At 32.2% G+C, this 19,282-nt stretch overlaps 1 protein-coding gene across 5 annotated transcripts in view; it reads left to right on the top strand.

The window, feature by feature from the left end:
- The window catches only part of PIK3C2G (phosphatidylinositol-4-phosphate 3-kinase catalytic subunit type 2 gamma), a 354,883-nt gene that overhangs the window by 40,073 nt on the left and 295,528 nt on the right, over positions 1-19,282 (top strand). For all 5 annotated transcript variants that reach the window (XR_009356772.1, XM_059185937.1, XM_059185939.1 and 2 more), the window contains exons 5-6: positions 2,554-2,668; positions 19,168-19,270. Coding sequence is in view for 4 of the 5 variants with exons in the window: in XM_059185937.1 (XP_059041920.1) it covers positions 2,554-2,668; positions 19,168-19,270 (218 nt within the window). In the remaining variant the exon portion in view is untranslated. The remainder of the gene's footprint in view (positions 1-2,553; positions 2,669-19,167; positions 19,271-19,282) is intronic.

Raw genomic sequence — 19,282 nt, 5'->3', positions numbered from 1 at the left:
AGTGAAGAAATGGAATCCTTTAGAGAAGTAGGTGTTTTGAGCAAAGAATTCTGTGTTCCATAATCTTCAATTAACACTTCAATGAAGATGATTCCCTTGTCTTTATTAGTACAGAATTACTCTAGAGTGTCTTTCTTTTCAGATTTAGATGATTCATGGTTAGAACTGTATTAGGAGGCCATTTGTGACCTGCATAGTGTTGGGTGTAGAAGTTTGCAAAGATTAGAGTGATTGAGAACAGTCTGCAGAAGTTATCTACTTTTTAAAGAAGTCTGACAGTAATGGGAAGGCTAAAAAGATACTATCTTAATGGAATGAAATGGATGAGGAGAGATTTTATGAGAAGATTAAACAAACATATTTTAAGAAAAAACAAAACCATGTAGTAGTGGAGGATACTGAATGTATAAAAGGGGATTTAATTGATAGAAATAGAAGTTAGTACAGGAAAAATAAGAGATTAAAAAGTAAGAGATAGTAAAAAGCAATGATACTTATATTTTAAAAGGAGGGTAAGGAGGCAGAGGGTGATGTGCAAAAAATCAAATTTAATACACAGGGCACTTAATGAAAGAATCTCAAATGGGCATTCTCCTCTTCAATATGGTAGGCAATAATAGGGTTAACAGATTGAGAAGGACTGCAAGAAGTGGAAGAGTAAAAGAAACTGGGGAAAGTATTCTATTAGCTGCCAAAGTGAAGGTACAAGTATAAAATCTACTTAAAAGAAGCCAGAGTACTTGTTGGCTTACACTCAAGAGAAGTTTAATTTACAGATACTTCATGGTTGATTTCAAGGACAAAGATGACAATTTGAGGTTTAGGTAGGTCTAATTTAAATAATGAAACATTCGAAGTGTAACATGAAACAAATAGTAGGAGATAAGTAATAGTAGAAATGGATTATGGAGTCTACCACACAGAGTGGAGAGAAGATAGTAGTGAAATAATGAATTCATGCATGCCCCGTATAGCACGGGGGATGCAGTCTGGAAACAGGAGAGCCAAATTAATTAAAATGAACTGATGTCTCTGGAGATATTTTCCTGCATCATTACAGCAATATTCTCCCCTCCTTGTCAGGGTCCTTACAGTCATGATTTTCGTATTTTTTCATATTTTCTTCTAGATTCCATCATAGCATTTCAATCATTATTTCCAAGCAACAGAGTGTTTAAGATACTCTCTACCATGTTAAAGCATTTCCACAATCTCTAATTCCATGATGATCTTTACTATTTGTTTCTCTGATCATTTCTTAGAAAATACCTTGATCTACCATGAAACCCACATTTAAAATCCAGCTTTATCCACCCCCTCCCCTGGACTTTTCTGTGGCTGATCCAGCTATGTCAGTTGCACTACATTTTGTTAGCCAGTTTGTGTTAAAAACCTTTTCCTCCAAACAAAAAGCTATGGAAGAAAAAGAAGTTACAGCAAAGTAAACACATAATTGCAAACTAAACACAACTCAGATGAATATAATTGAGTGTTTGCAGTATGCTGTTCAGATTCCCACTGGGTAGGGGTCATTAGTACAGTCTGTTTGCACGTGCTTCATTGATTGAGACCATGAGATCACCCTCAAAGCATGGATATGTGTGTGTGTGTGTGTGTGTGTGTGTGTGTGTGTATAAATAATTTTTACCTGTTATCATTTATGGTAATAAATGAGCCCTGTACTATTTGTCATTTATAATTAAGAAAATATTGCATAGGCAAATATAACTTGTAACAAGTCAGTATGGTCTGGCCACTATTAAATGGCATGTATATGTAAGAGTTTAGTGGGGAGATTATGGAACATAAAGGCACAGGACTTTACATCTTGAGCTCCAGAGAAGGTAGAGAAAAAAAACACATGTTCATCAAAGTTATTATAAGGCTGTCCACGATGGAAACTTGAGTAATTCCCACATGGGAAGGGAAGAACAGTAAGTTGTGGAGATGCAGAATCATTAAGAATACAGGCTTTGGAATCTGACAGGTTAGACACTCCCCGCATCTCCTAAGTCTCTATGAGTAACCATAGTAGAATACTTATTTTTTTAAAGATTTTATTTATTTATTTGAGAGAGAGATAGGTAGAGAGAGAGAATAGACGTGAGTGGGGGAGGGGCAATGGGACAAGCAGACTCCCTGCTGAGCAAGGAGCCCAATACAGGGCTTGATCTCAGGACCCAAGAGATCACCATCTGAGCTGAAGTCAGACCTTTACCGGATTGAGCCACCCAACTGCCCTCACAGTAGAATACTTTCTATGCAGAGCCACAGTGTATTAAGGTTTTAACATAAGGAATATAATACCTAGGTCTGTCAGTAATATGAAGACAGACTGATTAAAGAAAATGCAAACAACTGTTTTTCAAAAGTATCTCCAAATATAACCAGACTAATAAAAGAGATGCATCTCATTTTCATACCACTTGATGGAGCTAGACAGTTACAATAGTTCAAAATATATGTATCTTTTTTTTGGTGCTCAGAACCTTTTTCTCAGCCAATATATGATAAGCTCTTATTAACTTTTTTATTATTCATCTTTGTTTTTAGCTAATTATCTTGTCAAAGACCTAATTGCAGAGATTCTACATTTTTGTACAAATGACCAGTTATTCCCCAAAGATCATCTTCTAAGTATATGTGGCTATGAAGAATTTTTGCAGAAGTAAGTATCTTATTAAGGTAAAATCTGATTATTGTTATAACCTATGCTAAGGCATACTTCATTTTTTTCTTTTAAACATACTTTGTACAAACACTATACTCTCATAACCAACATAATCACATCAACTCTGCCCTTTTTAAGGTGAATTCAAAATTTTATAACTCATAGCAATAGTCTCATTCTTGGTTTTATTTTGTATTTTGTATTTATGGCAACATGTTTTTAAGTGACCTGTGACCAGGAGGGTGATATTCTTAGGAAATGGAAATTTCAGTTTTGCAACCAAGAAAGTCCTAAGCCAAACAAGTCACTGTAGTAAAGCTTATTAGAACTGATGACAATTTTTTAAAAGTAACACGTTATTTTGCAGTGAGTAATTTTTGATTTGAAATAATAGTATACTGATTAAATACTGATTTTTAAAAATCACAGAGGGCTTGAGTATGAGCACAATAACATTTTCATAAAACAGTAACCTTCATTTCTTTAGTCAGGCAGCTCTTGTAACAATTGAAGTCTGTTCTTATGTAGGTCAATTGCAAATACTTATTTGATAGAAAACTCACCTTCTTTTATTATATCACAATTATGGCTATTCTGAAATTCATTAAAGATCAACCTTGAAAATATAATACAATTTTAAGAAAGGAGATATTTCTCTGCTTGTACTGCAGTTATTCTAGAGAGTAAAGTAATCAATAAAGTGGATTGTCATTTACATTTTTCCTTTGTGTTTCCACAAGTGTCTAAAGAATGACAGTAGTCTCATGGAAGTAAAAGTGTATTTCTTTTCAGATACTCATTGTCACTGTCATTATTATTCCATCATAAATGTACATGAAAATTTGATGAATTTAACAATATTATCAGGGACGCCTGGGTGGCTCAGTTGGTTAAGCAGCTGCCTTCGGCTCAGGTCATGATCCCAGCGTCCTGGGATCGAGTCCCACATCGGGCTCTTTGCTCAGCGGGGAGCCTGCTTCTCCCTCTGCCTCTGCCTGCCATTCTGTCTGCCTGTGCTCACTCTCTCCCCCTCTCTCTCTCTGATAAATAAATAAAAATCTTTAAAAAATATATATTTAACAATATTATCAGCAAATCCAGACCTTCACTGTGCAATGTTAACTGTAAGTGGCTTTTAAGGCTGATTATTTCCTTTTTTGTAATTCCAGTTATAACAAAATAATAATAAAGATTTATATGAAATCACAGATGTTTTGTTGTACTGAACTCACAGATACTTCCCTTCTCTCTTACCTGTTTGAACCTATGAACATACCCAATGACTAGGCTGCTACCTTCTTCCAACATACGGTTTTTGAGAGTATATCCAAAGAGCAAGGAGAAATACTTGAGAAATGTAACCTTATACTGAATGCTCATTAAAATTCATCCTCTGAAATTATATCTCCAAATGTACAACTGGATTTTGGCTAATGTCAAACATTAAATACAAAGAATAAGAAACATTATCACATTTATGTATCTAGTGTTGTCAGTAGGAAGCATCATCCCATAAGCAAAAGTGTTAAAGAAACAGAAATTTATAAGACTATAATGTGAACAAACTTATAATGGACCTTGTCTTACTTGCTGTTTCAAATGTGTAAGTCATCCATAATTAGCTCAATTGTTGAAATGTATATCTCATTTTGCTCTTTTTTTTGTTAATATGAACATAATAGATTTCTAAAATATTTCAAAGTAATTCGTTTCTAACAAAATATCATTTACCTCGGTTTTTGTTAAGATAGTAAAGTTACAAGTATAAATTAATTATACTCATTTTTCCCTACTGGAATTGGAAAGATATGTATATGTCAGGGATTTACTTACTATTTAAGATTAACATCCTACCTGTTTGGTATGATTCTTTAAAATAAGCAAAAAATTCACTATCATTCTTTCTAACATCTAAATCATTTAGATTTTTTTGTTTGTTTGTTTATTCCCTTGCAACTGTCTACAAATATATGTCCTAGGGGCCCCTGGGTGACTCAGCTGGTTAAGCATCCGACTCTTGATTTTGCCTCAGGTCATGATCTCAGGGTTGTTAGATAGAGCCCTACATTGGGCTCCACACTGGGTGTGAAGCCTGCTTAAAATTCTCTCCTCTCTCCTCTGTCCATCCAACCCCACTCTCTCTCTCAAAAAAAAAAAAAAAAAAAAAAAAAAAGATAGTAATAATAATATTAATAAAAAGCAAAAATGTTCTTAAATACTTGGAAATCTTTATAACGTTTTCTGGAGGGAACACAGGTACCACATAATAAAGTTAATAAGGTAATGGGTAATAATTTAGACTCTAACAGTTGTAGTACTACTCTTCATCTGGAGTATTTGACTAGCTTTGATTGTAATAATAATAACCATTTAGCAAATGCTCATTATTTGGTTACCTCATATTGGGTAGACTCCTAAGTCTTATGATATTATCAATATGATAGATACTGTAATTAACCCTGTTTTACAGACAGGAAGTCTGAGGCTTTGCTTAAGATCACACAGCTAGGAAGGTGGGAGAATGAAGCTGAACTCAAACCTGGGTTTGGCTGTTTGCCCTGGGTATGAACTACAAAACAACAGTACAAAACCTCTTGAAGGATATACAAGAAATAGCAAATAGGTTCTTCATGCTGGAGTACTGGTGAAAAATATATGTAGTTTCTTTAGTCTGTAGGAATGGGGTACAAAGATTGTATTAGTCAACACCTATTGAAAACCACACACATATAAGACATTTGGCTGATCATTTGAGAATACAAAGATAAGTTAGACATAACCTTTGCTCTTTCCCTTGCCTAAAAATTCATAAAGCCCTAAAGTCACTTCTTATAAAGCCCTATCATGTGGGCAGTATTAGCATTATTACATAGCTAATGCTTATAGATCACAGAGGGACTGACAGCAAGAGTATGGGAAAAGTGCAAAGAAAAGTCAATAATAAACTTGTGTTCAAAGTATAAATACTGAGGAAAAAACCAGTACTATTTGATCAAATGTTAATGGCCTTAAAATATATAAAATACACTTTTTGTTTTTAAAAAAATATTATCAAGGAAAAACAGGCTAGGAATGTGAATAGCATGGGGAAGCCTGGGGTGGTTCAGTCAGTTAAGTGTTTGCCTTCAGCTCAGGTCATGATCCCAGGGTCCCAGGATCTAGCTCCACATCATGCTCCCTGCTCAGCTGAGATCTGCTTCTCCCTCCCCCTCTGCTACTGCCCCTACTTGTGCTCTCTCTCTCTCCGTCGAATAAGTGAATAAAATCTTAAAAAAAAAAAAAAAAAAGAATTTGAATAGCATGAATAGAAATTCAGTGAACAAGAAATTATTTAATTTAATCTAATAACATCCATTTAAAACAATGAAATAACACTTTTTCCCATCAGATTATTAAATTACTTATGATGAAATTCAGTTGAAAATGGACAATATGTAAACATCTGCTAGAAATATAAACTGATATAGCACAAATGAGCTGTAGGATTATATTTTAGTAATCTTTAATTCCAAATGTAGAAATATTACTAAGCCTTTACTAATCTTTTAGTAGTAGACTAATAGTAATAGTAATAGACTCCTTGAGCTCCTGTAAAGTATAGGTCTAAGAAAACTAAAAATATTATGTGGTTGTTCAGATACAGTGAACTGAAAAGTAGAGAAACATTCTCTCTCCCCCGTCCTAGCAAAAAACCATTATTATTTTTGTGGGATGATGTAGAAATATTTTTTTCATTTTAAGTTCTCCTTATGTTATCAGAACTATGCTTTTCAATTTGTTCTGCATTATGAAGATAGAGATAAATTATATTTAGTTGCTACTTTTGCAATTTCTCATCTATTTTAGACTAAAGGAAAATCCTTAAAATGTAAACTCCTTGGTTTCTTCCAGTCGCTATATTTGTCTGTCAAAATAGTCACAATAAGTAACTAACTACCTCATGAACCAAGTATTGAGGAAGTAGCTATGACATTTCGTTGTCGCAATTAAAATGTCAATGATATGCTTTCTCATAACTTTGTTAATAGTATATTTATGACGCTCTAGTACTCCTTCATTTTGCTATTTCACTGAACTCACCTGTCTTTAGAGGCCCAGGGTTATTATTAACCTAATAATTTTGAATCTATGAAGAAAAAATTTACACACTTTTCCAAAACATTACATTGAACAAAACTGAAATTAATCAACAAAGCAATTTAAGATGCTATGTATATTTTTGTAACCTATCATAAAATTAAGAAAGATGACTTTCTTAGGAAGTCCAAATCCCTTTTTTATAAGTCAACTGTATTATTATGGCAACTCATTTATAACATTCATCCTAATTTAGCATTACAGACTTTTTCTGTAAATTAAAATACTCCATTTTCTCTCTCTCCCCGTCTTTCCCCCTTTTTCCCTCTGTCTCTCTCTCTACTACTCTTGTTTTGGCCCTTCCTCTCCCTGTTCAGTGTTTCCATAAATATAGGAACTCACTTTAATAACATGTCTCCATAACTATTCTCAAAAATGAGTAGGTTTCTGACCTCTTACACTCAGATATCATGTATTTACCAGATATGTCAATTATATCAAATAGTTTCATTAGCTACAGTATTCTCCTCCAAAACTGCTTTCTTTATGCATGGTTTTAAATAATATGAACAAAGAAAAAATTAAAGAATTAGGACAGAAACTATCAATTTTCTCATTGGCTCAAGATAGCTTAATACAAAATGATCCACACTATAAAGTATGGAATACAAAAACTGCAAATTAGACTCTGAATAAACTAGAGAAGTAATAGAAAAATAAAAGGTATCTTGTACATTCAATAAATATTAACATCTTCCATCATGTTCCTGGTCTGTAGGCCCTAAATTAAGTATCACAGCAGGAAATATCCTTGGTAATTTAGTTTCCTCTTTTCCCATGAGCTTATCCAGTAGACAGACCCCATTAGGCTAATACAGTGGTAGGCTTAATGACAGGACTTACTACTACCTCTTTTCTTCCCTGTTAGATGTAGTACAGATATAGACCCCAAACTGTGAGGGATGCCTGGGTGGCTCTGTCGGTTAAGTGCTTGCCTTTGGCTCAGGTCATGATCCCAGGTCTTGGGATCGAGTTCAGCATCAGGCTACTTGCTTGGTGGGGAAGTCTGCTTCTCCTTCTGCCTGACGCTACCCCTACTAGTGCTCTCTTTCTCTCTCTGACAAATAAATAAAATCTTAAAAACAACAACAACAAAAACAAACCCCGAAGTGTGCCTGGGTATGCTGTCGTTCCAGGGAATAACAAGACTTGTACCTTCACCTTCTCTTGTAACCATCTCACACGAGATTTTTCTTTGTCAATATATTTATAATATATGAAATATAATGTTACTTCACAACTGTACCCCTTAGTATCTAGCCCAGCATTTACTGGGGGTGCAGGTTTTTCTGATTCTTATTCTTAACCTATGTAATTTAAGTAATTTCTTCCCTCAAAAGTCTTGTGTTTTACGTTCTAATTCAGCTTCAAAACAATGTTTCTTAGGTGCTGTGTGAAATGATACAATTTACTACACTTAAAAGCTTTTTGTTGAATAAATCATGACTGCACTGTCAGCAGCAAACCACAAGTGATGCATAAGAAACCAAAAAGTCTTTCTTGATAAATTTTGCTTGGGTCAATTGTTTACAGTTATGACCAGGTGTTATATCTTTGATTTAAAGGAAATAATGAAACTAAACTGTTTTTTATGATTTAATTGACTTTTGTCAAGGAATGCTAGAACCCAGAGTGCTAAAAAATATAAAAAGAAAAAAGAAAAACAAAACCTACTGTAATTAAAAATCTTACTTTGAAATTGTCATATATATTTTTAAATCTAAATTTAAAAGGAAGTATCTTTCTCTTTATTCATCAGCAGCATTGACTAATTTGATCTTGCTATCTACTTGGGAGTCCCTTTTCTCTCTTCTGACCTTCCCTAATAGAGAAAATGTTGAATAACCTTTGATTAGAGTGAGAAAGTCCTCTTTGAAAATTAAATCTAATTAGAATTTTTAAATAATCTTCTTTATAAAAACCTACTATTTAAAAAAAAACTAGCTAATCTCATGACAATTTGTATTAATTTATTCTTTAAACATTTGATTATAAATTGTAATTGTTTTATTCAAAGTAGTCAGACTATTAAATACCAGTAAGGAAAAGGCTAACTTATATAGAGTTGAAGCTATATAAAGTAAACTTAATATATAAGGATTATACTCATTAGCAGTAAAAACTGGGTTGTATATATTCCGGGGGGGGGGGGGGGAATGAGTGTCTTTCTTCTTAATAAAATTAAGGATTCCATTTAGCAAGCTTGAACAAACTGATTATTTTCAGCACACATGGAATAAATAGCCCAAGATTATCAATATTATAATCAACTCTTTTGGGCTTTTTTGACTTAATTTTGTCAAATAAATAGCTGAAGGTATTTTTCTCTTTTACGTAACTTCACTCTTCCCCCTTAGAAATCACAAAATCATGTCAGAGAATTAGAAAAAAAAAGTCATAACTTTGAGAACTCTCACATATAATAATAGAAGTTGCATTCTAGTAATAAATCATTCATTAAAATATCTCGAGTTTCTTCAAATCAGTTATTAGATCTCCTTCAGAGTACTTTACCTAACATTTAAAAATTAATTTTGGCTTCTATCTTTAATAGTTATCTAAAATAACAATAATACATATTTGGTTTCAACCAATAATTCTATACTAGAACAAATGTCCTAATATAAGAATACTCTTTATACAACTTCATTTGAAAGCAATTCCCCAAAGAAAGTGCTTGTGCTAAATAAAGGTTGTTTGCTATTAAAAGCTATAGGTAAGAATTACAGCGTATTTCAGACCGAAGTTTTCTAAAAAGCTTTGTCATGTTTATATACGCATTATTAACCAACAGACTTGAGTCTTTTCATCAAGTTTTTATAAAAGTTTTATCAAGTTTTTATAAAAATAAAAACCTGTTGCATTATTTTTCCAAGAAGACAAAGCAAATCAGAACTAAACAGAGGTATATAATTTAATTTCATTATACCTAAAACTATAATAATCAATAGGCAGCTATCAAGTTATTTTTATAACTCAAAAACATTTACTTCTAAAAGCTAAGAAATAAAAATCACACTCTTACCTCCCACCAATTCTGAATCAAATTAAGTTACATTTTTCTTAAAGTAAAGGAATTAGCTAGACAATATGTGAATTGTGTAGTATTTCAAATAAGCCAGTATTATCTTATGAGGCCTACATGCATTATTTTAAATTTAGTTCTTAAATGTTTTGTACTAATAAAGTCTAAAGAATGTTTATCCTCTGGAGGTTTGTGAGAAAATAATGAAACCTTGAAATGGGTTAAGAACTGTATTTTTTTTCTTCAGTTGGTGACTGTATTACAAACTTTGCACAACATACCTCCGAAATAACTCCCTGGAGTTTAGTGCACATTTTTGTAAAGGACACAAAGTTCCAAATTCACTGATAGGTTTCCTCCTTACTTACTTTCTATCTTCTTTAACTTTTTTTATTTACATTGTTGTGCAGTTATTTGTCTTTTGTAAATGCACAGCTTTAAAGAAGGCATTACAAACTTGAAAGGTATTATAAAACATTTCCTCTAGATTTAAAAAAATGGAATTTAAAAAAGTATGTGTACTATATATGTAAAGAAATACAACCACATTCAAGTGAAGAGGCATGAGGGATAGTTGCCCTTTTACAAGCTGGAGGGAATTCTTAAGAAAAAAAATGGGGCATCGGAAAAGAAAAGTTTCGATCTCTTAGGTGCAATTCTCTCTCAAATTGTAGATACTGGTATCAATTTATGTCCCATAGAGAGTCCCTATTCAAAACCATGACCCCTGTCTGCTAACCACCCTCGCTGTGAGCCCTAGTGTTAGAATTTAACCTACGCTTGTCTTTAAATCATGAAGTTTAACCTGTCCTGTTTATGTTTTCCCTGAAAGCAAAATAACAATAAAATTGAGGAGCACTGATTGAGGAAAACAGTGTACCACCGATCTTTATCTATGCTGAGGAGCAACAAGTAACACTTAAAGCATAAATCCAGGGTGTTTTTGTTAGTTATGAAACTTACTAAAATTAAGGATCATGATAGAATTAACATCATCAACATTTTTAAGTGTCAAATATAAAAGGAATAGTGTGTTTACAGAATACACATACATAAGTATTTAAAAATATTCTCTAGAGGGCTACAGTATTATTAATATTTTAGCATTTTCTTATATTCACTTTACATCTCTTAGTCAACCTAAGTATTAACAGGCAGCTTAATTGCTGAATTTCCTTAAAGAAAGATAAAGATTTTTAATAGCTCTCAGCAATCCTGGCTTTCAATAAAATCAAATGGACATACTTTTTTTTCTATATAGGACTATAATATCTCAAAATGCATCTCTGTGAGTACTTCTTACATTTAAGAATGGAGAATATTTAAACCTAACTAGGTTAGCTTATTAAAAAAAAGGATATGTATTTATTCCAATAATAGAATAATGTTTAAACTTGAGTTTACAAGGAGAGCCTAGCCTGATGGGAATCAATATTTGTAGGTCCAACATTATTTAGGATGTCTTTTTTTGCCCATAAGATAAATTTTAAGTACGTACATATCATTTTTTGGTGTTAAGGTCATTAATCTCTTTATACAAACATACTGCTATAGAAATACTTAAAAATAATGTGAGCTACTTATGAATAGGAAATAGGGGTAATTATGTGCAAGGATTCAGCTCTTTGGTGTTTATCTTAAATGGCAGGTATACTCATAACAGTTCCCAAGATAGTAGCTAACAACACGTAGCTGGAATCAAAGATTTGCTGAGGGAATAAATAAAAGGATGTGCAGAATTTTGATTTATGAAGAAAAAACCTAAACTTTTCATTGTATCATAAAGATTCAGTTCATTTAACAGTCTAAGATTTTTTCACATATGGTTAAATAAAACTACTAAGAACCCATATTTGAAGTGTTACCAGATTCAGAAAAACATCTTCTGTATATAATCTGAAGTAGATAATTCCAATATTCACACACACACAAAAAACATAGTAATACCTAATGTGGCCTTTTCTCTTAGTTCTCATATAGTATTTTCTTATATTATCCATCTTAGCAGTGATGTTTGTTTTTCTTTCTTTTGGTATGGTAGGCTTTCTTCCTATCTTTTCTGATACCTAGAGTCAACAAACACTTATTGATTTTTCCTTAGTCCATTTACTCATTAAATTCTATATATCAACCTTCTTTCTATTCTTTAATGCTTTGTTTTCTTTTTCTCTCTTCTCTTTCATCTGGCTCTGTCCAATGGAAATGTAATGTGGGCCACATAATTATTTTAAGTTTTCTACTAGCCACTTTAAAAAACATATAAAAAGAAACTGATAGAAATAAATTTTAATATAATATTTTATTTATTTAACTCAAATATTTTCTTTAACCAAAATAATATCATTTCAACATGTAATCAAAATTTTTAAAATATTGATATGTTTTATATTCCCTTTCTGTGCTAAATCTTCAAAATTCAGTATGTATGTATTTTTATGCTTCGAGCACATCTTAATTCAGACTAGTGACATTTTGAGTGTTCAATAGCCACATGAGTCTAATGTTACTATATTAGGTAGTATAGCCCTAGATCATCATAAGCAAATTGACCAAAATGGTGGTCTTGCCAAGCAGAGTGATGGCAGAGTGGTGAATAGTAGTTTATAGCTCTTAAAAAGCATTATGGTTATTAGAGACAATGTAACATCAGACATTTCATTTAAGTGACAATTCTAGCACAGTAATAGTTTTTGTTACTGCTAACATACATAAACATGACTTAGTACTTTAAATATGATATCTGAAAAAATGAGGTACTGAGTACAATCTCAAAATAACGTGTTCTGTAACATAAATTAACGTACCCATAGAAGTCTCCTTAATACATGTAAAACATTCTGGCATACTAATATTTTGTTCCACTAAAAAGAGTAGCTAAAAGCAAAGTACACAGGAAGCTGCTGAGGGTGACAGTATTGTACACACTGACCAGAGACCATTCACCAACATGCATTTTTTTTCAACTCAGACTCCAGCTCTGTCTTGAAAATGCTTACTGCAGAATTCCACAATTTTGTGCATTTTGCTCTTGCCTCTGTATTTAGAAGCAACAAAGGTTTCTTCCATCCTCTTCCATCCCAACTAAGGCTTTTCTGAAAGCCAACTCTTTATCTACTATGATATTTCTTTATATTTCTTAAAGATTCTTTAAAGATTTTTTTAAATTCTTAAAATTTTTATTGTATTTAAATTCAACTAATTAAATTATGGTGCATTATTAGTATCAGAGGTAGAGTTCAGTGATTAATCAGTTGCATATAACATCCAGTGCTCATTACATCAAATGTCCCCTTTAATGTCCATCACCCAGTTACCCTATCCCCTCACCCATCTCCCCTCCAGCAACCCTCAGTTTGCTTCCTATAGTGAAGAGTCTCTTATGGTTTGTCTGCCTCTCTGATTTTGTCTTATTTTATTTTTACCTCCCTTCCCTCATGATCCTCTGTTTAGTTACTTAAATTCTGCATAATTGGAATCATATGATAATTGTCTTTCTCTGATTGACTTATTTCTCTTAGCATAATACTCTCTAGTTCCATCCATGTCTTTGCAAATGGTAAGATTTCATTTTTTGATGGGGGAGTAATATTCATATATATATACATACATACATACCACATCTTCCTTTTCCATTCATCTGTTGATGGACATCTGGGTTCTTTCCATTGTTTGGCTATTGTGGACATTGCTGCTATAAACATTGGGGTGCAGGTGCCTCTTCAGATAACTACCTTTGTATCTTTGGGGTAAGTACTTAGTGGTGAAATTGCTGGATAAAATAGAGGATAGCTCTATTTTCAACTTTTTGAGAACCTCCATACTGTTTTCCAGAGTAGTTGCACCAGCTTGCATCTCCACCAACAGTGTAAGAGGGTTCCCCTTTCTCCATTCCTTGCCAACATTTGTTTGTCCCTGATTTGTTAATTTTAGCCATTCTGACCAGTGTGAAGTAGTATCTCATTGTGGTTTTGACTTATATTTCCCTGATGTGAGTGATGTTGAGCATTTTTTCATGTGTCTGTTGGCCATTTGGATGTCTTCTTTGGAGAAGTATCTGCTCATATCCTCTGCCTATTTCTTGACTAGATTATTTATTTTTTAGATTTGAATTTGATAAGTTCTTTATAGATCTCAGATACTGCCCTTTATCTGAGAAGACATTTGCAAATATCTCTCCCATTCTGTTGGTTATCTTTTGGTTTTGTCAATTGCTTCCTTGGCTGTGCAAAAGCATTTTATCTTGATGAAGTCAGAACAGCTCATTTTTGCTTTTGTTTCCTTGCCTTTGGAGATACATCTAGCAAGAAGTTGTTTTAAAACTGTGCTGATGTTTTTATTCAGATTTGTATATCTTTGTCTGTGTGTGTTCTGGTTACAGACCTGTATTGGTTTGAGTGGTGTCTTCCAACAGTTTTTCCCAGGAGACCTGTTATTTTTAGCCCACAATTTGCAAAACACCCCACTGCCCCCTTATATAAAAAGAAACTTGTGGAAAAAAAAGAAAGAAAAAAAGAAACACATGTATCACATTATACCAGGAATGCCTGAATCTATAAATAAATTTTAAGTGTGCTATTTTTACTCCAAATATTTATGTTCTAGTGTCTGGTCTTATTTTGTCAAACCCAGTATCCTTATTTGCAAAATGGGAGATTTGAGCCAGAACTGTTCTTCCTTTCCAGTTTTTGAGATCTTTCTTCATGCAAAATCATACATGATATTATTAGAATGATAATTAGATATCCTCAGGACAGGATTAATATAGTAAAATGCAATTCTACCCATAGCCCACCAAAATTCTCATGAAACGGCAGGAAAAAATATTTCTAAAAAACTCCTGGTAAAATAAAGAGTGACAGCATGGGAACAATTGCAAAGGGACTGTGGAGGTCCTAGATAAAATATCAAAAGATATTTAAAATAGGAAGGTTTTGGAAAAAAAATAAATAAAATAAAATAGGAAGGTTTTAGGACATTCATTTGACAGCTTTATAAAAAACAAGACAATATCCTAAGGAATGATGAGCTTTCAAAATTTAGCTCAAGGAGAGAAGTATAAAGTAGTATAAAAGTAGTATAAAAGAATAAAAGTATAAAATATAAATAAAATAAAATAAAATAAAAGTACATAGTATAAAAGCAAACAATGAGCAGTGTGGGGTGAAAAGTTAGCTTTTGCAAATTGCACCAAACCTTCAGAGAACAGAGATTTTCCAATTATATAAACTGTTCCAGGACAGAGAAAAGGTATATGAAGTTTACAAGGCTGGCCTAATTGTGATGCCTAAAGCAAATAAAGGTAATAAAATTTTACAATTACAGGTCTATCTAAATTTTGAAAAATGCAAAAAAAAAAAAAAAACAAAACCTTAAAAAAATGTAAATAAAATCTGCTAGTGGGACAATCTATACAAAAATGTAAATATAATTAAACATTAGGAAGATCAGTATAATTAATATAGTAACACATTCAAGAAATAAATGGTCTTCTCAATTTGATGCACCAGATACAGAAAGCCTATCTGATAAAATTTGAAACTTATTTATAATTTTTAAAAATCATTACCAAAATAAAACATGAAAAATACACTGCAGGAATACACAGCAAATATTATATCCATCTGTTAATCCTTTAAAGGATTTCCTATAAAAATAAGAAAATGAAAGGGATGTCTATTATCATTATTACTATTCAGGAGGGTTCTAGACAACAGTCAGCAAAAATATTGGGAAGCAATAGATAAAACAGTAATTATTTTAATAGAATATAATTTTCTATTTAGAAAATCCAAAATAGTCAACTGAAAAACATTAGGTATTACAGCAGGATTCGACAAACTAAGTCAACACATAAAACCAATGAATAAATACCATGAAAAAAAGCTTTGACTTAAAATAGAACAGAATCTATAAAATATCTTGCAAAAAACATAGTATGTGTAAGGACATACTAACTAACTAACACTTTACTCAAGGGCATAGAAGAGAATTAGAGTGCGTGTAAAAATATACTTACCCTTGAAAGAAGATTCAATATTATAAAAATACCAATTCTTCTTACTTAATCCCATAAATTAAATATAAGTCAACACTGTATTAGCATTTTCTCCTTAACAGTGGCACACTGATTCTAAAATTGTTCTGGAAGAGAAACTGTGCAAAAATAGATAATATAATTTACTTTAAATAGTGACTTTCATTTCCACACTTCAAAATATGCTAGAAAATTAAATAATTGAAGCAATTTGGTATTGGCACAGGAAGAGATGTATAGATTAATGGAATATTTAGAGTCCAGAAACAGATCAGATATTTATGAAAACTAGTTATGTGATAACTGCAATAGGTCAAAGATTAGAAGATGTCCTCATTAAAGATATTCCAGAAAATTTTCACTGTGTTGGAAAAATGTCTAAAATTGGAGCTATACATCACTCTTTACTCAACAAATGCATTCCAGACAGATTGTATATAAGGACGTAAGTATAAAGAACAAAAAAGAAAATGTTGCTACGAAAAAAATTAAGTTGAATTCTTTATAGATAATTGATAAAGAGGAATCATTAAAAACTATTACTGCTGAATTAAATTTGGAAGAAACAACTTTAAAAGATTAGAGCAGTAATTATAAAAATCTAAACCAATTCTTTATTCAGGTTGTTCTTCAAGTCCAGGTACATGCTCTTTATAAAGAAGGTGGAATAAGAAGTTAGAGATAATTACTTATAGGTTTGGTTTATGTCAGAAAGAAGTCACAAAATTATAATCAACAGACTCTGCATCTTATATCAAAGGCTTTCTTTACTCGGATATCAACACTTAGGTGACTGAGAGTCTATTTAGACATTTTTAGTTAAAAACAAAATGTTCTAAGATGTCTTTTTTATAATTCCCATCTCTAACTTTGTTTTATTTACACTTATCTTGATCTCATCAGTTAAGTGATAAGAGAATATGGAACTAAAATTCAAAATGATCTTTAATTGGGCAGGTGGAGGGCAATGGAAGAGAAATGAACTGAAGTCATATTCAGGCTCTAAGGCTTATTTGAGAGTGCGATATACACAGTGATTAAATTGAGGTTACAATGGAAAAGACTTAAGATACATGTTATTTAAAAATTGGGTAACCACTGGAAGATTAACAAATATACTTATGTCTTCCAAGACTCTAAAGATAAAGAAGAGACTCAAAGAAGATTCAATCTCAACAAATGAAAGAAAATAGTAAAAAAAAAAATTATAGTTACTATAAACCAATGATTACATAGCAGAAGGCATTGCTATGAGAGAGATGGTTTAAATTTTCTGATTATAAAACAGTCTCAAAAATGAGTTAAAATATATTTAGCTATAGGCTAGAGATATAGGTAAAATAAAATGATTTCATTTTTAACATATATGTACTTGGCCACTTATTTTGGCTTACAAAAGAAGTGCCATAAACTCTGAATAATTGTTATTCTAGAAAAGGGAAAGAGGAGAATTTTTCTTCTCTGTTTTGTTTTTTACAGTTTACTGTATTCAAATGTTTTCCATGAGAGTACATTCCCATAAAGTAACTTTTAAAAAAATGGGGAGATGAGTTATAGGGGAAAAAAGAGACATGCAAAATCTGATAATTACCAAAAATCTGATAATTACTCAGATCTTGCCATATACACACACATACACAGAGTGAGGCAAAGAAAAGGGAAGACTTAGATCCTACTTTTAGAAAGGGGTAGAACAGGCAGCTTTAGTAAATGAAAATACAGCCTGTCCAGTTAAATGTGAATTTCATAAAAACCCCCACTTTTAAAAATATATATCAAATATTATATGACACATACACCTATACTAAAAAAATAATTCACTACTATCTGAAATTCATATTTGCTGGCCATCGAATTTATCTCAAAGCCCTAGTAAGGAGTATACATACAGGTGGGTGAAATAAAATAGTTCCAGAAAGCTGAAACCATATCTAAGGCTGAAGACACCAGACTGGGGTCCATTGTCTAGACTTCAACACACTGGCGAAAGGAAACTTTGATAGCAAGGTGGACCACTACTCTTAAGCTGGTTCCCAGAATAGGAATAGGAAAACAGAACTCTAAGCATGGAAAGAGGAGTTGGGGGTGGGGGATGAATGGAGAGGAACTTGAATTCATGTGAGAGTATGGAGAATGCCTTTGGAGCAAAACTTGAGTGAGGAGGAAGGCAGGAGCTTAAGAATACATATGCCATGCCTTATGTTTAGACTAGCAGTAGAAATAACTCAAGAAGCAATTAAAGCTCATGGAGAGCACGGGGACAGGAATCTAACAGGAGGAAGGGACATAGGGTATAGAACACATGTTGTGAATACTATCACCATTTTGACAAGCGTTTTCTTAAAAAAATAGCAATTGTCAAAATAAGAACATTTATAGAAAATTTAGTAGCTATCAACAGAGTAATGCTTTATTTTTCAGCCATTTTTGAGAATAAGTGTTCTCAAATACTTAGTGACTTCTCCAGATAAATGAATATATCCCCCTAATGGCCTCAAATGTTAACATATAAGGTTTTTTCCCCCCTTCTGAAACCCTTCATATATTTAACTAAGATCCTTATACAAAGAACATTAACAAATGCATCCTTTTGAATGACTCTTATAGAGGGAGAGAGGGAGGGAGGGAGGGAGAAAAATTATGCCATTAGAAGTATCTGAATACGTGGCGATATTTTTTCAGTTTAATCTGCTCATCAAATAATGTAGATTATTAATAATATAGATTATTATATAGATTATATAATCTATATAACTATATATAATTATATAGATTATATAATCTTAATAATGTAGATTATTAATAATATCAATTCTAAAAAATATATATTGAGTTTCAGAGAGTTTAACTGGTGTGCCTGTCATGGAACTAGTAAATCTGTCTCTAAAGCTTATGACATGTCCACCTCACTGCTCCACATATACTTTGTCGTATCAGACCTCCCAGAAACATGTTGTCCTCAGCTTTGAGATGGCTGGATAAAACTAACTCTGAATATGTAATATATTCTTTATTATAATTTATGTCCATCCTAAAGCTATATAATCACTTTCTAGCTTGAGGCACTTGAAAAATAATTGTAATATCTTAATAACTGTAGTATTTTAAAATTGTCACTTAAAAATTAATATGAGGATATATTTTAAATAAATATAAGAAAGTAAGGCTATATATAAAACTTTTACCAGATCAAGTTTCAAAAAAAAAAAAAAACAAACAAAGACACAAAATCAGAAAGGAAAACATACAGTTGGGGGTATTTTGGGCAGAAATGATTATTCATTTTTTTTTCTCCTTTAGTGATTACTCTTTGGGGAGCCACAGAATATTTCAGAAAGATAAATCTGTTATTCAACTTAATCTGCAGAAAAATGGAGAAGTTCCAGGAAAATTATCTCGAAAGGTAAGATTTTCT

Source organism: Mustela lutreola, chromosome 8, assembly GCF_030435805.1.
Source record: "Mustela lutreola isolate mMusLut2 chromosome 8, mMusLut2.pri, whole genome shotgun sequence".
NCBI lineage: Eukaryota > Metazoa > Chordata > Mammalia > Carnivora > Mustelidae > Mustela > Mustela lutreola.
The sequence above is the reverse complement of the archived record's forward strand: the minus strand, read 5'-3'. Positions and strand labels throughout refer to the sequence as shown.